This window comes from Notolepis coatsorum, assembly GCF_963971535.1.
Source record: "Notolepis coatsorum genome assembly, chromosome: 17".
NCBI classification, from domain to species: domain Eukaryota; kingdom Metazoa; phylum Chordata; class Actinopteri; order Aulopiformes; family Paralepididae; genus Notolepis; species Notolepis coatsorum.
Window position 1 is genome coordinate 23987161 of NC_140181.1, and position 18959 is coordinate 24006119.

The 18959-nt window shown below is 41.6% G+C and overlaps 1 protein-coding gene across 2 annotated transcripts in view; it reads right to left on the bottom strand.

The window, feature by feature from the left end:
- Positions 1–1043: 1043 nt before the first annotated feature.
- Positions 1044–18959, bottom strand: part of wrap73 (WD repeat containing, antisense to TP73) — a 41870-nt gene continuing 23954 nt past the window's right edge. For both annotated transcript variants that reach the window (XM_084334224.1, XM_084334223.1), the window contains exons 6-13: positions 14687–14790; positions 11713–11799; positions 10998–11132; positions 10268–10345; positions 9098–9191; positions 7517–7642; positions 4961–5152; positions 1044–1499 (exon numbers count right to left, since the gene is read on the bottom strand). In XM_084334224.1, coding sequence (XP_084190350.1) covers positions 1390–1499; positions 4961–5152; positions 7517–7642; positions 9098–9191; positions 10268–10345; positions 10998–11132; positions 11713–11799; positions 14687–14790 — 926 coding nt within the window. In that variant the 3' untranslated portion in view covers positions 1044–1389. The remainder of the gene's footprint in view (positions 1500–4960; positions 5153–7516; positions 7643–9097; positions 9192–10267; positions 10346–10997; positions 11133–11712; positions 11800–14686; positions 14791–18959) is intronic.

Sequence of the window (18959 nt, forward strand, 5' to 3'; positions counted from 1 at the left end):
GAGCAGAGCGGCACTGCAGATTTACCCTACTCTTGGAATTCATTGCCAGATCCTCATAGGGGCGCTGTCTCGATAATGCAGCGTTATTAAAGCAGCGTGTAGCCGACGCATGAACCAGTTGGGATTCGGATAGACACGGCCTGGAAGCGTCAACGCGGAACTGGAAATCCGTTGGTAAAAAAATAGCGGCCTGGAATAGTTTTTGGGACGCTCAATTGAGTAAAGGAATATATCTGCGGTTTCCCTGGCGGATGGCGAACAAGCCAGCAGAACTATACGAGCCCCCGGGAGGGTGATCGAAGACCTTTTGCAACTTGGCGATGTATGCGGGGAACGAATTGCAGAGGGAAGACCGACTGAAGTGGAGAGCTGCCTGTCGCCTATTCTAACGCAGGAGTCCTGGACCCTTGAGCAGACCCGACAGGTAAGGTAAGCGATTTTAGATGTATCACTTTGAAAGTGTGCAGCTGTTGTCCGAATACTAGTGAACATTGAAAAATGAAGGCACGACATTTAGAGACGTCCCCGTCATAGCGTTCTGGTGCGGGGACATGGGGCTCTCTGTGCGGGGGCGCAATAGGTGGGGTAGGCTGGGCAGAGATGTATGCATCAAAACGTTTACATTGTTTGTCTCGCACGCTCAGCTCTCGCTCCGCAGAGATGCGTGAGAGCGCGGAGTTGGGCAGTGGTCTCCTCTAGTGAACGAGAGTGTTCGTTTACCAGAGTGGTAAACCTATGACGTTATTATTATATCACTTATCTCAGCACCCCCACTGCTGACTTCCGCGTCGCTGGAATAGGCCATTACAAAAGAAAAAAGATTTTACCATTACCACCATTACTCTCGAGTCTTGACACAGAGAACCCGCAGAGAGTAATTTAGTTGACACAATATCACATCCATAGCTTAAATAGTCACTGATTCCAATCTGTATTCAGTTATAGAAAACTTTATTAAAAATAATTTACTATCAAACATTTACATGGAAACACATACATACAAACAACTTCAAACTATAATAAGGTATGACAAAATTGTGAAACTATGTAAACTTCTATCTTTGCAGTTTTTGGAATGACCTCAGTATGCATTCTCAGACGAGCAGACCTAGTCTACAGGTATGTAGGTGAGATCTATCAGGTAGAATGATGACTCCAAGGAGGTGCTCAGGAGGAACCTCAACCCTGGTCAGCAGCACTTCCTGTGAGGTGGTCTCGACATAAGAATATGTAAAGGATCCCATGGAGTGACGTCCTAACAGCCACTGAGCCGACTGGTCTCCTTTCCATACATCTTTTTGATCATCAGCTTAAGAGGGTACCGTTCAAGGGGGCAAGGGAATGTGGTGTGGTGGTTGGGACGACGTGCCCATTTGTGTGCCACACTGGTCACTGGTCCTCCTGCTCAGCGTCCATGTAGCACAAACACAGCTGCTCCTTCCCGAGGAGGATCAGGGAGTCACCGCTGCAGTGCCAACTCAAAGACTGCACCTGGAAACCTAGGAGAGAGAGAGAGAGAGACACCCACACGTCATGGACTTCAACCTCCACTAAAACGTGATTATCTCTCCATTAGCACCCTGCATTCAATCTCTCCGAATGGTTCGTTATTAATGGGATACTGTGTGACGTTTAAAATGTTGGGGAGTCATTTTCACTCGAGAAAAACACACTTTTTATAATGCAATAGATTACCCGCGCGAAGTCAACACCCCATGTAATCAAAAGGTATTTGATTTCTTAGTGCCGTTTGTTTGTGCCAGTATGGTTTTTGATAGTGATGCACCGATGTGAAAATTGTGGCCGATACCGATAACCGATATTAATATCGCTGTTCTGGCCGATTTGTAACTAATACTTTTGTAACTTATTTTCAGAAATTACTGATATTTTGAAAATATTTAAGGCCAAAACATGTACAAAAAAAAAAAAAAAAAGAAAAAAAAAAAAAATTGCCATATCGGCCGATATTATATCGGCGGCCGTTATATCGTGCATCACTAGTTTTTGAGATATTTAAAGTAACATTTTATGAGCCGTGATGTCACTTTCTCCCCCAAGTTGCTCAGAATCACTTCAAAATGGTCCCTACTAGCATTAGTGCCTAGAGCACCCACACTAATAATACTATTATAATGATGTGTGTGACTTGGACACCAACACTAATAATAATATTATAATACTATGTGTGCCTAGAACACAGACACTAATAATTAATATTATAATAATATGTGTGTCTAGGATACCAACACTAATAATAATATTATAATACTATGTGTGCCTAGGATACCACACATTAGCAACCCGGCTAATCTCTCCTACCCTCCTACAGCCACTAATACACCTGTCACAGTACAGGGAGGCTTATGGAATTGTCAATCAGCAGTCAAGAAAGCTGACTTCATTACTGCCTACGCCCATAGTCTAAATCTGCAGCTCCTGGCTCTTACTGAGACCTGGATAACCCCCAATAACTCGCCCCTTCCTGACAAAAGAAGCCACCCAACTCCTCGTCCAATCAACAGTCATCTCCCGCCTCGACTACTGCAACGCACTGCTAGCTGGCCTCCCGGCCACTGCCACCAAGCCTCTTCAACTCATTCAAAATGCAGCGGCCCGCCTGATCTCAAACCTACCGAAGTCGGCCCATGTCACCCCACTTCTTAGGGACCTGCACTGGCTCCCCATTGCTGCACGTATCCGCTTCAAGGCCATCGACCTAGCATACCGTGCGGCAAAGGGAACCGCTCCCGCCTACCTCCGGTCAATGGTCTCCAACTACACACCCTCAAGACCCCTACGCTCTGCATCTTCTGGCCGCCTCAGATCTACTCCTATCCAAGCTCCCGGAGGGTCATCAAAGAGAAAAAAGAAAAGAAAAAAATCGAACCCTGACTAACCTTAATGTCATGCACTTGTCCTAATAAACTAACCTACACTGTAACACGCAACACTTTGATGAACATTGTTACTCAGCTGATAGAGTTATACCCTTCTTGCTGTCTTGTCGCACAGAACTTGTAAGTCGCTTTGGATAAAAGCGTCAGCTAAATGACTAAATGTAAAATAATAATATTACAATAACATGTGTGCCTAGGATACCAACACTAATAATAATATTACAATAACATGTGTGCCTAGGATACCAACACTAATAATAATATTACAATAACATGTGTGCCTAGGATACTAACACTAATAATAATATTACAATAACATGTGTGCCTAGGATACCAACACTAACAATAATATTACAATAACATGTGTGCCTAGGATACCAACACTAATAATAATATTACAATAACATGTGTGCCTAGGATACCAACACTAACAATAATATTACAATAACATGTGTGCCGGGGGGCGGTCAGGTGGCGTAACGGAGATTGCGTTCGTCACCAAACCCCGGAGCGGCTAGATTCGCCTGTTCGAATCCAGCTCACAGCTCCGGGGTTGTCACCAGCTTGGCTGGCCGTTCACACTAATACAATTGGCAGTATTAGAGGGTGGGAGAAGCTGGCGGGGTGGGTCCGGGTCGTTGTAAACAGCGACTCCTACAGTTCGGTCGGGGCGCCTGCTAAGCGCGGATAGGACTTGAGTGGGATAGTGTGATCCTTCCACACGCTACGCCCTCTCAGGGAGGATCCGCGCTGCCAGGTGAAAAGAAGCGGTTGATTGGCTAGACGTGTGTCGGAGGAAGCACGTGGTAGCCTCCACTCTCCCAGACCGACTGTGGGGGGTAAGTGCGCAGCGACCAGGAAGGGGATTGGGAATTGGCATAACGACTAACATTGGGATGGGAGAAAATCGGAGGAAAATGGAGGGGGAAAAAGATAAAAAAAAAAAAAGAAAACAATAACATGTGTGCCTAGAACACAGACACTAAAAATATAATAATAATATGTGTGCCTACTGCCTAGGATACCAACACTAATAATATTATAATATGTGTGCCTAGGACAGACACAAAAAATATTACACCCACACTAATAATAATATTATAATAATATGTGTGCCACTGCCTAGACTAGAGCACCCACACTAATAATATTATAATGTGTGCCTAGAGCACCCACACTAATAATATTATAATAATGTGTGTGCCTAGGACAGCCACACTAATAACAATATTATAATAATGTATGTGCCTAGAGCACCCACACTAATAAACACATGTATTGAAGGAACAAACTGCACCAGTAACATTCCTAGCATAGGGCCTAGTACTACAGACAGTGCTACTGACTCAATATAGTCAATTATAAAGAGGAGTCCCTGACGACAACACTTCAATTTCACTTTTGCCACATCGACACGCAGCAGCGGGTGCTTCCTGCCGGTGCTAGGGAGCGGCACACGATGCCTGTTTATAAAATGTTATTACTAACTATATGGTTGCAGCTATAAAAAAACACATTCTGGACTGTCTAACAAGTCTGATGTTTGTTTGGAGTGCTCACGTGAAAGACAAAGAGACATGCGTGTGTGAAAACATCCTCTTGATGTTTATCTTCAGGTCTAAAAGACGGAAAATCTTTTTTTTTAGTCTATTTAATCTGTTTAAACCAATGGGGGGTTTCTTCACAGTTACAAGATTAGTGTAGCCTAATCTTTAACTTTAAAGATTAGGCTACACTAACATTATACTATAAGACGTCACCATCACTTTCATACCAACCGTGCCCTTATTGGATTATTTATGTTGACGAAACTGCTGAGTTATATTCATTAAAGAAAGTGTATTTAATAAAAGAAAAATACTCATTTAATCAGATTAATCACTTTATTCAAATTGAGGATTTAGTAAAAAAGAATTATTACATTTTTTTATTATTTTTAAATAAATATTTTTTTTATGAAGTACATTTTTTTTTTGTAGACATTCGAAGCTTTGTTCGAATACTTCAATCGAAGCTTCAAATGTTAAAAAATGACATTCAGTACAGCCCTAGCTGGTTACCTTCAGCGGGGACTGGGACGGAGACACAGCCCTCCGGAGACCAGAGGTACAGCTTGGAGCTGCCTGTGCACAGCGCCAGCCGGGGCCGACAGGGGTCCCACTGGAAGCAGCGCACGGCCGACGTCTGCTCCAGCACAGACAGCAGGCTGAGCTTCTGCATGTCCCACACCCACACCACGCTGGCCATGCTGTCTGTGGGGAGGAGGCAAGAGACACGTGCCAATAGGTCAGTGGCGTCGTTTCAGTAAAAGGCAAGGTATGGCGAGGAGGGAGGTGGTGGGGGGGGTGAAGGGGGTGTTTCCCCCCCTTGGTGGATTTTTTTTGTCAAATCAGTTGTGCAATAGTCACTTTTGGTGAGTTGTTTCTATACAATTCAGTTATATGACATTTAGGTATGACACAGGACTACACAAGCATTTTTAGTATAGAAATGTGTCAACAGACTAAAGCAGGGAACCACAATATTTTGCATACGAATTATGCAGAATGTAATATCATAACTGTCTATTACTTTTCTTGCAATGGACCTGTCTCAAAACCCTGCCCTCTTTTCTTGATCCTCCAATCACAGCTGTCGCTTACCTCTGACTTCCTCGTACAAACAAAGTTTGTACGAGGAAGTCAGAGGTAAGCGACAGCTGTGATTGGAGGATCAAGAAAAGGGGCGGGGTTTGAGACAGGTCCAAATTTTCCTTAGGTACGGTTTTGAGGTGTGTGTTCAACAGAATGTAGTATCAAAAACACATTCACAAAAAGTATGGGTTACTGAATGCTGAACTGCACTATTATAATCACTAAGCCAGACCTTACCTGTGTCCCTGTATCACTTGTCTCTGCTGCCCTTTGATTAAAAAACGTCCCTATGTCCATTTTCCTTTTTTCTTGGGCATATTTCAGTTAGTCACAGTAAAAGTCACCTAGTAAAAGTGAGATAATTGACAATATCAAAACATGCTAGGGCTGTACCGAATAGTTCGAAGCTTCGTTCATAATGTTGACATTCGAATTCTATTTGGACCTTATGGTGTTCTTGTTCTGTTCTTGACTTATTGTTATGTTTTCTTCTTGACTTGTTTAAAGAGGACCTGTACGGCCCATGGGGACATTAACGTGTGTTGTCGGGCCTTATAAATAAATTTGATTTGATTTGATTTTGATTTAAATCAACATAAAGAATTGTTAAAAAAAATAAAATAAAAAATAAATGTATTTTTTTTATTTTTACATTTTTATTTGCCAAGGTATGGCGAGTGCCATACCTTGCCATACCAGAACGACGCCCCTGTAATAGGTATACATTGTACATGCTAGCATTACAGGTCTGTATTATAACAATATCCTTTTATGTTTGCCTGGTCTTCACATGGATGTGGCAGTGCGACATCTTATTTCAGAAACATGTATTTGTTTTATTATATGTCATTTCTGAACCACATTTATGGGTCATCCCCGTTTTCATTATGAATCTAAGCCGACATTGTTAACTTAAGCCCATCATTTATTGTGCCTTTTCTTGTTAGTATTACTATCATCTAAATGCATTAGTATTGATATGCATTAGGCTATATGTATTCTATGTTCACTTATATCAAAACTAGGGATGTTCGATATTGGCTTTTTTACCGATATACCGATATTGTCCAACTCTTAATTTCCGATACCGATATCAACCGATACCGATATATGCTGGGTTCCAATATCGGCCGATAATATCGGACATCCCTAATCAAAACTAATGTTTCCTTGTGTAAAGAAATCAATCTATGGACTTTCACTCTTCATAAATCCGTGGTTGAGCCACTGGACCATTGTGTGTATCCTGTACGACTGCACCACCGACTCCACTCTGGTATTGACCAATGAATAAAGACAATATAGAAGACAAAATTGCCGGAAACGTGAACTTGATTTAAGATCACATCTGGCCTGACGCAGGGTTCTTGCATGAGGCCCATTGCCTGAAACTTTTTACAAGCAATATATATATATATACTTGGATTTTATATTAAAAAAATTTTGACTCTACTAATTCGATAAAAAAGGAAAGATAAATGACACGACTCAAAGGATATTGCAATGAAAACTTCAAGAGCGCTTGTTTTATTAAATTGATGTTGGAAAACCTGACTTCCCACTTGACCTTAGACTTGATTTGGGGTCTTGCCTTGAGACTTGACATTAATGACTTGGGACCCGACTAAGGGCGGAATCCACAAAGAATGGATTGCACGGTGCTAATTGCACCCTTACTTACAATTCATTATGAATTGAAAATTGGAGACTCTGATGTAAAACAAGACGAAAGTCTTTCTCTGGTCTGCATCCCCTTAAAAATTTTGTGTATTGAGCCGTACTGTATTGTACCCATTCTGCAATCTGTTAATAACATTTTCAATCAATCAATCACCTGACTTGATCACAAACCTGACAGCACAGACCTTGATGAAATTCGATTCCTCCTTATATATAAAGTTCCCCTGTCCACCATTCATCAGGCTATGTGTGTTTTGGTTCACCGACAGCAGCAGTCAATGTAAACAAGCATGGAAGTCGTACCGTTCTTGGTTGCCAGGTAGCGGCTGTCTGCACTGAAAGCCAGGGTGGAGACCCCGGTTTTAGGGTTAGCTCGCTCTGGGTCTGGTTTGATGACGGGGATCTGGAACGGCAGCGGACAGATCTCATCTGGAGTGGGTCAGAACACAGTGTCTGATGAAACTGCTGCTTTAATTAACCCAAAGAGTTCTATTAGGCTTTAACCGAACATCTTCTAGCCAAGCATCGTTTTACCAAAACAGTTTAAACGAGGGAAAATATACAGCAGGATTGGGATTGGGATCAGAATCAGAAGAATCACAATGAGCTCTATGGTCTCATCTTTCTATTCCTGTTACAGCATAAGAGGAGTGAAATGATTTGTTCTTGGCTCCTATAACAGCAGCATCAATATAGAGCAGCACATACAACAGGTAAATATTCTAAATAGAATAGAAATACTTTTATTATCCCGAGGGAAATTTGACACTGCAAATCGCTCAACATTAAACATTTAGACAGAACAGGCCACAAATAAGAATAACAAAACAAATCAAATTGCCTAAGATAAGAGTAGAATCAAATAGAATAAAAATGGAATAAAATATACAGTAAATAAATACAGTAAAAATATACTGAGGTCTACAGTAGGTGTAATGCACCTACGGAGTCCCAGTATGCCTTTTAACGGCAACATAATATATATATGTTTTTGGCCGTTAACCGTTGGCGCCCAATAACGTATATATACGTGGTTGGCCGCAAAAGTGTAATGTTCTGGCAACATATTTTGGATAAATATGCCTCGTTTTATAAATGTGTATTGATAACATAGTGCTGTAATAAAATGATCTAATAAATATGCATGATCAAGTTCAACAACGTGTGCTTTTATTTTGGTATTCCTTAATTCCACATTGAAATTACGCGATACATTAAGTGTGGGGTTGTAATGAATGATGAATGTAATGTGAAGCGTGGATAGCACTAGGGGAGCTAGGCTAGGAATTATTATGGAACCATATTACAGCACTATTAATAAGGCTAATTCTATAGCCATTTCAAAAAGGAAGATGCCACTATTTACAATTGGAGGGGTTGTACCTAAAAACGTTTTATTTTTATTTTTTTAGAAACCTAACTAACCTTACTGTCGTGTACTCCTAATATACTAACCTACACTGTAGCACTCAACACTTTGATGAACATTGTTACTCAGCTGATAGAGTTGTACCCTTCCTGGTGTCTTGTTGTACAAAACTTGTAAGTCAGTTTTGGATAAAAGCATCAGCTAAATGACAAAATATAAATGTAATGTAAGAGTTTGCATGTGACACTGGAGGATGTACTACATAAAAAAGAAGGTAACATTTGAGTTTGTGAGGTCATAGTGTGTGTGTGTGTGTGTGTGTGTGTGTGTGTGTGTGTGTGTGTGTGTGTGTGTGTGTGTGTGTGTGTGTGTGTGTGTGTGTGTGTGTGTGTGTGTGTGTGTGTGTGTGTGTGTGTGTGTGTGTGTGTGTGTGTGTGTGTGTGTGTGTACTGTGTAGTCATAGTGTAATGTAAATGTTGTTCTATGGGTATCTCTCCTCTTGACAGAAGACGTACATTTACTCTGGATGTTGAAGAGACTGCTGCCTGTGGTGATGTTGAGGAGAGACAGGTCCTCAGCTGGCTTCCTCTGCACCTCCTTATAAACAACCTGATGACACAACCAAGAACCAACACGAGTCAAGAAAGATACAACTATAATTATTTTTTTTATTATTATTATTTTTTTTTAATGCAGGACCTCTTTAGAGGTCTTTATTCGGCATGCAACTAACTGGGACATGGAATGGGAGCAGCACACACACACTGGAATACACACACACATGCATTGTCTTTTTTCTCAGTCGCCGATGCGATTGAGCTCTGCGTTTAACCCCTCCCGTCTATGTGTAGTGTGTAGTGTTTGCACTGACAATCTACATACAATGTGACAGTGAAAAAGGAGAGGTGAGCAAGGCAATATAAAGTGAGAGGTGAGCAAGGCGATATACATTGTGGAATGAATCAACCATTGCGATGATCCTCTGCACTGCAGCGTCTGAAACAGCCCTTGCCTAAGACTACAACTATGATGACCCAGGGGCACAAACTCTGATCAGAAAAAGTTGCCTCAATTCAGCATCAGAAAGGACAAAAAGTCCCCCAAGAAATCTCAAAATACCCCAGAAGTCTGAGGGAGGGGGCAAGAATTGTAAAGGGAGGGGGGTTGAGAAGTGTAAAGTAAAATATATAAAGAAATATGGTTTTCTATGGTTTGACTTACATTTTTTAGATGTTTCTGGTTGCCATGACAAATCTCAAGTGGATATTTAACAGTGTCAAATTGATTGCCTAATAATTTAGCCAATTTTTTACCAATCTCTTAGCTCTTGTCTATGTTTAGGCATAGCCCATGGTCCTGCCCTGCAAAGTCAGAAATATTTTATAGGAAGACTTTATCGGTCCTAGAGGCAAAATTATTTGGCACATTCAGATACATCTTTTCACAAGTTTCACATTTCTATGAAAAATGGGGTGGCCGGGCTGAGCCTTAGAGTTTGCATGCTTATTATAGCGGCCCCTATGGCCCAATCAGTGCCATTTTTATGCCCGTAGGCTCTTGGGCCAGCGCCTGGTGGGTCGTCCACTCAGTAATCCATCCCTGGTTAGGCTCTTCCAGAAGGGAATACAATTATGAATGAATGCAGGTCATTATCTGGCTCGAAATGACATGATGACAATACTCACAGCTTTTGGGTTGCTAATGGTGGCTGGGTGCTCAAACTCTGTGGTCTTCTTCCATGTGATGTGATTTAGAATGCGTACCTAGCAGGGACATTACAGACAAGTGTTAACTGGCGGCACGGTAGCATGGAGGTTAGCCCGCTCGCAGCAAGAAGGTTGTGGGTTCGAACCCCGACAAGAGGCCTTTCTGTGTGGAGTGTGCATGCTCTCCCTTTGTTCACGTGGGTTTCCTCTGGGTACTCTGGTTTCCTTCAACCATAAGATAAATGCATGCTAGGCATCTGAAACACATTTATGGGTCATCCCCGTTTTCATTATGAAGAAAAAGCTCACATTATTAAGCCCATCATTATTGTGCCTTTTCTTGTTAGTATTAGCTAAATGCAGTATTGATATGCATTATTTGTGTTCTATGTTCACTTAGAATGGCTAAGGCACTGGCATTAGAACTGTTGTTGGACCCTGGCTGCCCCACTGCTCCTAAATAGTTAGGATGAGTTAGATCCATGGTATATGTAAAAATGTACTTGTCAAATAATATCTCTCTCTCTCTCTCTCTGACCCTCATAATGACGAAGGCTCAAAAATCACAGAGTGTTCATCTGATCAGAGGGCTTAAGGGCTGAGGCTTTGAATGAAAATCAAATGGGATTGAGTGCTATGTGTCTCAACATGCAGAAACTATTTGAATGAATTTATAGGACTGGCATTTGTAACCAACTGTATTTCATACTTTTTCATCATAGCTGCCGATGGCCAGGAACTGGCTGCTGGGACTCCAGGCCAGTGACTTGATACCTAGCGACCACTCGTAGGCGCTGTAGGCGGACAGCAGGCGGCCGTCCAGAGAGTACAGCAGAACCTTGTACTGGAAAGAGGAAATACATCACATTGACACAATGCTCATGGTATTCATAACACTAGGTTCTGCATACTTTCTGGTTCATTCTGAGGACATCACAGCAGTCAGAGCTGGGTACAACACATGGTTCATTCTGAGGACATCACAGCAGTCAGAGCTGGGTACAACACATGGTTCATTCTGAGGACATCACAGCAGTCAGAGCTGGGTACAACACATGGTTCATTCCGATAACAGAATTGTTTCAAAAAACAACAGGGCTTTTGAGGTGATTAAATCACTGTGCCCAGGCAGCAGTGGTTCGGCAAAAAAAATCTGAATGCATTGATTTTCACTGGTTTTCATAGTCTATCTAGTCTATCCACTGGTTTTCATAGTCTATCTAGTGTCTAGTCTATCCACTGGTTTTCATAGTCTATCCACTGGTTTTCATAGTCTATCCACTGGTTTTCATAGTCTATCTAGTCTTGCCACTGGTTTTTACTGGGTATGTGTCCCCCAACCCTTAAAAAGATAGTGAAATTGATATCTCCTCTTTCATCTTCCTAGATCTAGTTTACTCCTCAGAGTCTGGGGGATGACTCACCTCTAGACAGCTGTCCCACACAGCTAATACACAACCATTGGGTGACCACTCCACCCCCGCAAGATCCTGCGTCTCCGTCTCAAAATGCTGCAAGAAAGTGGAAAAGAAAAGTGAAGAGCTCTTATAAGGGCATTGACAATATCTACCTGACAATATCTACCCGAAAGTTGAATAACAGTCACTTAGAACGAGCATGTCATTTGTGATAAGCTGTGACGTATTTGGTTACAGAAAATCATCCATTCCTCCCTCTCTGTCTTAGGGCCCGGGTCCACCTATCTCATATTTATGGGCGCAAGCGTCTAGATTGCGCAGCTTGTTTTCTTGACCCTTCAATCATATCTTAGCAACCACTGCTATCAGCCTTAGCTTGACTTGCATTCCAATCACATTACAGTAGCTACTTTTGCTACGATTGATAGGACCCAGCATGACAGGTCATTTTTTATTCAGTTCAAGGCTAATGATGGTGTATATACTCACGATTATTTTGATTGATATTGAAATCACGATTATTAAACACAATTACTTATTGATTCGAGAACATCATATGATGACTGAATTTCTTTTACCTTTCTTCTTGACCAAAGGCTGCCTTTCTGTCATCTTCTTCAAGTTACCAAAGACGTTTAAAAATAACTGGAGAAATGCCATGATTAACTAATCCCTCTCAACACAAGCTAAAACTACTGTTTGGACTTGGGGGGAGGGGTGGAGCGCACCGATGTGAAGGAAGGGTGCTCTGCATTTACAACACAAAACTAAATGAGAGCAACACGGCATGCAGCACAATCATCTTTTTATCGCGATTATCATGATTACGGGAAACCAAAGTCATAATTGAAATTGAAACTCGATTAATTGCAGAGCCCTACTATTTTGTACCACTGGGGTAGCTTGCTGCTCCCTGGCTGTTACATGTGTGCTGCAGCCGGGCCTGTGCAGATATAGGAAACGCATACACTAAACCAAACCATTTTATAGTGTATGCTGCAATAGTACCGTTTATTTAATAATAAAAAAGAAATTGAGACAATTCAATCATTACAATACTTTCATTTGTTTTTTTGTGACCAAATCTTTTTATTTTCACTTTTCAACAAGAAACAACACAGCACAATAATGACAATTATACATACATCCAAGAACACAAACTAACAACAATAATTAGACCATAAATTAGACCTATTATATATTGCATACACAACCAGTCAAAATAATTTGAAACAATGTCAAAGGATAATAAAATAAAATATTATACTATAAAAAAATTCCTTACCGAGCCCCCTCCAACTCCAGGTCCGGCAACCGCGAGCCACCACCCCGGAGGAACCACTGCCCGGCCCCCCCGCGAGCCAAAGCACCATGCCCCTTTAGCGCCCCGACCCGCAGAGACCCCGAACCGCGCCCCCCCCCAGCCATAGCCCACGATCGCCAGACCAGACCAGAAGGGAGTCAGAAAATATACATAGGATCAATCAATATTGAGTGAAAAATAATAATAATAAACAAAAAAAAATTACAAAAAAAGAACATAATCATCAACATACATGAATATTCGCTCGTTCTCCCCCCCCACCCCCTCTCGCCCCAAGACCCCAACGTGAGACATAAACATAACATCTTATTCAGTACTCATCTTCCAGAATCATATGCGTTCTTTTAGTTTTTCCACCAGACCGCAATATTGGCTTCATTAACACCTATGATACGTGCAGTGGAAATCTCCAAATAAATAACATCAAGATAGGTGAGAATCCATACCTTCGGACATAACTTATCTGGTTGTATCCAGCGTGAGGCAATCAGCTTTTTGGCAGCCGTCAGACCAGCCAAAATTAGTCTCTTTACTTGTGCAGAGGTCGGCAGTTGAGAAACATCATTTAACAACACAACTGAAGGCAAGGCCGGTATAGTTAGAGAGAAAATCTCTGACAGTTGAGTGGTGACATTTTCCCAAAAGCTCTCCACAGGTGGGCATTCCCAATACATATGCATGTATGTTCCAATGGCACCGGCTGGACACAAGGTACATCGAGAGTCAGGCCTGAGACCCATCAAGTTGACCCCCAGGCAATACTTTCATTTGTAGAATTGATGGGGAACTCATGCACCGATCTGACTGTGAAAGGCATAGTACCCAACGTTGTAGAGGTGGGGGACTCAAGTCACACGATTTGACTCGAATTGGTGCCATTTGGCCAGATGGTGGCGCTATAACAACAAACAATGTTTTGTCACTTTTCAACCGTAACTCTCAGAAACAAAATTTTTCTGGAGTCTGTGGGTCCAGGTGAATCTATTCTTAATGTACTTAATATAAAAAAGTTCTTGTTGGGTATATGATAGGTTTGCAAAACGGTTCCAAGTGAGCAGAATTAAAAGGAATAAGTAGATGAGCACTAATTTGCAGAATCTGGATATGCTGAAATGCACGCTGTGCAGGCGCCAACATCTTGGTTTAGCTAATTCATCATGCAATGTTACTTTAACCACTAACGGAATGCATGTGCGGAACTTTTTTTGGTGTGTGGAACTTAATTCAAAACTCCAAGTTCACCCCTTCCCAACGTATAACTTGCACAAAGGGCCAGATGTTGTTCGTTCAGCCCACGCACACCACTGAGAGATTACCTGTAATTTAGCATACAGTAGCCTCAGAGTATGGCGAACGCAAACGACAAGCCAAAGCTAGAAGACCTACCCCTACCCCGGTGTAGAAGGAGATGCCACGTGTTTTGTTTGCATCCTCTATTTGGTTGGTGTTGAAATTAACTTGCATGTTACATGTGTCCTCCTTACCTTCATTTAATACACATGCCAACTTTTACAATAACCGAATTAACTGGAATGTAGGCGTGACAGTTTCTCTGCTGCTGAGCCAAACTCTTTCTGACATTGCTTGAGAAAAGACGCCCAATGAAAAAACTGACCATTTAATGTAGACTAAACACTTGGATGTGAAAACACTCACCCTGAGTAGGTGCCAGTCATCGCACACGAACACACTGACGTAGTCCTTACAGTCCCGGCGCTCCGCCAGAGCCATGTAGCAGCCGTCCCGGCTGAAGTCCACACCTGAGGTGGGGAGCGGTGCAAAGAAATACTTTTATTGAATAAACAATAGGCCTAACGGATGCCATTTAATATGTCTATTTAACCACTAAAACATTTAGCTATAAAACTACCAAATCTATCAACTGGACCCTACTTGGTTAGAAAGCCTGACTAATTGAATAACTAGTCAACTAGATTAGCAAATCTGTGTTTTTATTTAACTATACTGTACCTTCCGGAATATGGTGCTAATTGTTTTTAGCATTTTCCATTCACATACATGAAACGGTTAGCTTTGCCATGCTACACTTTTCCCGCTACTTATCCTACTACAGAAGAACCATGCTAATGCGCTCTAGTTTATATAGTGTTAGGGGAGGGGTTAGTGTTATATAGTGTTAGGGGAGGGGTTAGTGTTATATAGTGTTAGGGGAGGGGTTAGTGTTATATAGTGTTAGGGGAGGAGTTAGTGTTATATAGTGTTAGGGGAGGGGTTAGTGTTATATAGTGTTAGGGGAGGGGTTAGTGTTATATAGTGTTAGGGGAGGGGTTAGTGTTATATAGTGTTAGGGGAGGGGTTAGTGTTATATAGTGTTAGGGGAGGGGTTAGTGTTATATAGTGTTAGGGGAGGAGTTAGTGTTATATAGTGTTAGGGGAGGGGTTAGTGTTATATAGTGTTACGGGGAGGGGTTAGTGTTATATAGTGTTAGGGGAGGGGTTAGTGTTATATAGTGTTAGGGGAGGGGTTAGTGTTATATAGTGTTAGGGGAGGGGTTAGTGTTATATAGTGTTAGGGGAGGAGTTAGTGTTATATAGTGTTAGGGGAGGGGTTAGTGTTATATAGTGTTAGGGGAGGGGTTAGTGTTATATAGTGTTAGGGGAGGGGTTAGTGTTATATAGTATTAGGGGAGGGGTTAGTGTTATATAGTGTTAGGGGAAGGGTTAGTGTTATATAGTGTTAGGGGAAGGGTTAGTGTTATATAGTGTTAGGGGAGGGGTTAGTGTTATATAGTGTTAGGGGAGGGGTTAGTGTTATATAGTGTTAGGGGAGGGGTTAGTGTTATATAGTGTTAGGGGAGGGGTTAGTGTTATATAGTGTTAGGGGAGGGGTTAGTGTTATATAGTGTTAGGGGAGGGGTTAGTGTTATATAGTGTTAGGGGAGGGGTTAGTGTTATATAGTGTTAGGGGAGGAGTTAGTGTTATATAGTGTTAGGGGAGGGGTTAGTGTTATATAGTGTTAGGGGAGGGGTTAGTGTTATATAGTGTTAGGGGAGGGGTTAGTGTTATATAGTGTTAGGGGAGGGGTTAGTGTTATATAGTGTTAGGGGAAGGGTTAGTGTTATATAGTGTTAGGGGAGGGGTTCGTATTATATAGTGTTAGGGGAGGGGTTAGTGTTATATAGTGTTAGGGGAGGGGTTAGTGTTATATAGTGTTAGCCAGGTATAACATCTGACTGTTATTGAATGGTTGTAAATGGAAAAAACTCATTAGGCTACATCTAACTGTTAACACATCCGGGGCCATTCACGTATATATACGTGATTGGGAGCCAGCGCTTGACGGCCAATCACGTATATATACGTTTTTAACTCGTTATTTATTTTATTCATTATTGCCATTCATAATTCATCGAGGCACCTTGTGCATGCCGTTCTGAGTGTGTCTGCGGTTGCAGACGGTCAATACCGCCCCCTAACGCATTGTGGCCGCTATTGCACTCCATTAGAAACCATGTTTTTTTTTTCTGGGCCGAGCTGAGCCGTGTGGGCGGGGTTTAAATACTCCGGCAAGGTAACCTGTCACCACCATACATCTACGAGGCTGCCCCCTCCATATGCAATGCTGGAGAGCGTGGCACAGACCTCCGCGCCCAGTACTTCAAATGGTGATCAGATAATTGGATTATTTTTTTTGCATTACATCAGAGACAAGGTAAGAACACTATATGTCAAATCTTGCGGTGATCTGATATTTTTTTCTCCCGCAATTGAAGCTGTGTGTGTGTGTGTGTGCCGTTGGTGGCAGGAGGGGGGGAGGGGATGGGGGGGGGGCGTGCCGCTCTAAACCACATTTCATTCTTGCATGAGGAAGGATAATAACGATAATCTAGCGTTGATTTCAGGATGATTAGATAATCAGGCGAAAAATTACAACGTGATAAGTGGATTTCACTAAAACGCTATTATCGCGTCTTTTCCTGAAATTACTCGGAAGCACCCAAACTATACTCATATTCAAAACTGTATAAAAACGGAAATGTACGGATGAAAAAACAATCTGTTTCATGCATGTTGACTGGAAGCAACTCACTGACAATCGACGGGTGTATTAGATCCATAGCTATAATATTTCATATATTTTAAGCACTCGCAAGTGAACAAAGCGCCCCATTGACTTACAGCGCTGGCGTTCTACCCAGAAGGTAAACAGCGACCCCTGGCCGTGAATGTGTTATGGGGGTTTAAAGAAGAGTACAATGCAAGGAAAACACATATTCAAAATCCAGAAAACTGGACTACAAAAATGATCATTGAACATAGTATGCAGCGTCATGAACAATAACATGGTCAGTAGGGGTGGGAATCGCCAGAGACCTCACGATACGATACTATCGCGATACTTGCGTCACGATACGATAGTATCGCGATACTAAATATATTGCGATACGCTGAGTATTGCGGAAAAAAAGATTATTATTTTTTTTTATCACATTTTATTTATTACCTTTTTTCAACTGCAAAGTAAAACTTTGTCAACGTGTTTTATCTAATAAAATAAAGTTCAGTCTGTTCATCTCACTTCAATAATTTTTATTGCAGAACATGGTATTTTCTCAAGCAGACAGATGTAAACACTGTAGTTGCATGTACCTGACAAACTGAACTGTTTGTATTACAGTCATATTCCAACTTAACTGAATGCACATGTGTGTGTGTGTGTGTGTGGATTACTGTACTATTACAGGTATTGAAATGAACAATGCAACTTCCTTATACAAAAGAAAAGAAAATAAAGATTTTTTTTATTAATAATTAAATATCGATACTTGGCGTCTCTGTATCGATACAGTATCGCCACGCAAAGTATCGCGATACTACTACGTATCGATTTTTTTCCCCACCCCTAGTGGTCATGTAACCAACATGGCGGTACTTTTTATATGGTGGGTCACATAGGGGCATGGGTTGCATGTGAAACTGCAGGAGAGCCACAAGCCACCGACAGGTCTATTATGGTAAACATGCCCCATTCACAGCAAAGGGTCACAGTGGTCAGCAAAGGAGACCCAAGGCCGAGCCATAAGGTCAACGGACCAGGGGTGCAGTGGTCATGCCACGCGGTACAACGCGTCCCAGCACTTTTCTGAGCAGAAGTACGTGCCCGCGCGCAAACACAAAAATGTGTTCACAACTTTCACTCGACTCGTCATCCGTGCGCCAAGTACCGGTACTCAGCTATCACCTAGTCTTTGCGTAACAATAGCATAGCAATAGCATAACAAAGAACGAGAAGTGCAAAACCAAAATACAAGCCCTGTACCAATTGGTGGGGGTTTGCTTGAGCTGTGGAACCTCTCAGTGTGACAAAAATGGTCCAGACTGAAAGGATGAGACATTTCTTGTGCTTCAGAAGGAAACTGTCCTTCTGTAAACTGTAAGTTACATTGTTAATTTAGTTTGTATTTACTTTTCTAGTTTAAGTTAATTCAATTAAAGAAATTGTAACTACAATATTGTATCTACAATTACATTTAAAACATTACTACTAAACTAAAACTAGTAATTTCCTATACAAACATGTTTCCTACTATTTGTGCATAATAATCATCCGTTCTGTGCGCACGCGAGGGAACATGTATGCGCATGCGCGCTCGCAGCGTCATTTAAACAGAGTACAGGCACTTCTGATATTACGACTGCACCCCTGCAAAGGACAACATGTAATCTACTAGGGGTGGGAATCGCCAGAGACCTCACGATACGATCGCGTTAGCGTTACTTGCGTCACGATACGATAGTAGTGCGATACCAAATATATCGCGATACGCAGAGTATTTTTTTTAGCACATTTTATTTATTACCTTTTTTCAACTGCAAAGTAAAACTTTGTCAACATGTTTTATCTAATAAAATAAAGTTCAGTCTGTTCATCTCACTTCAATCATTTTTATTGCAGCAAATGGGATT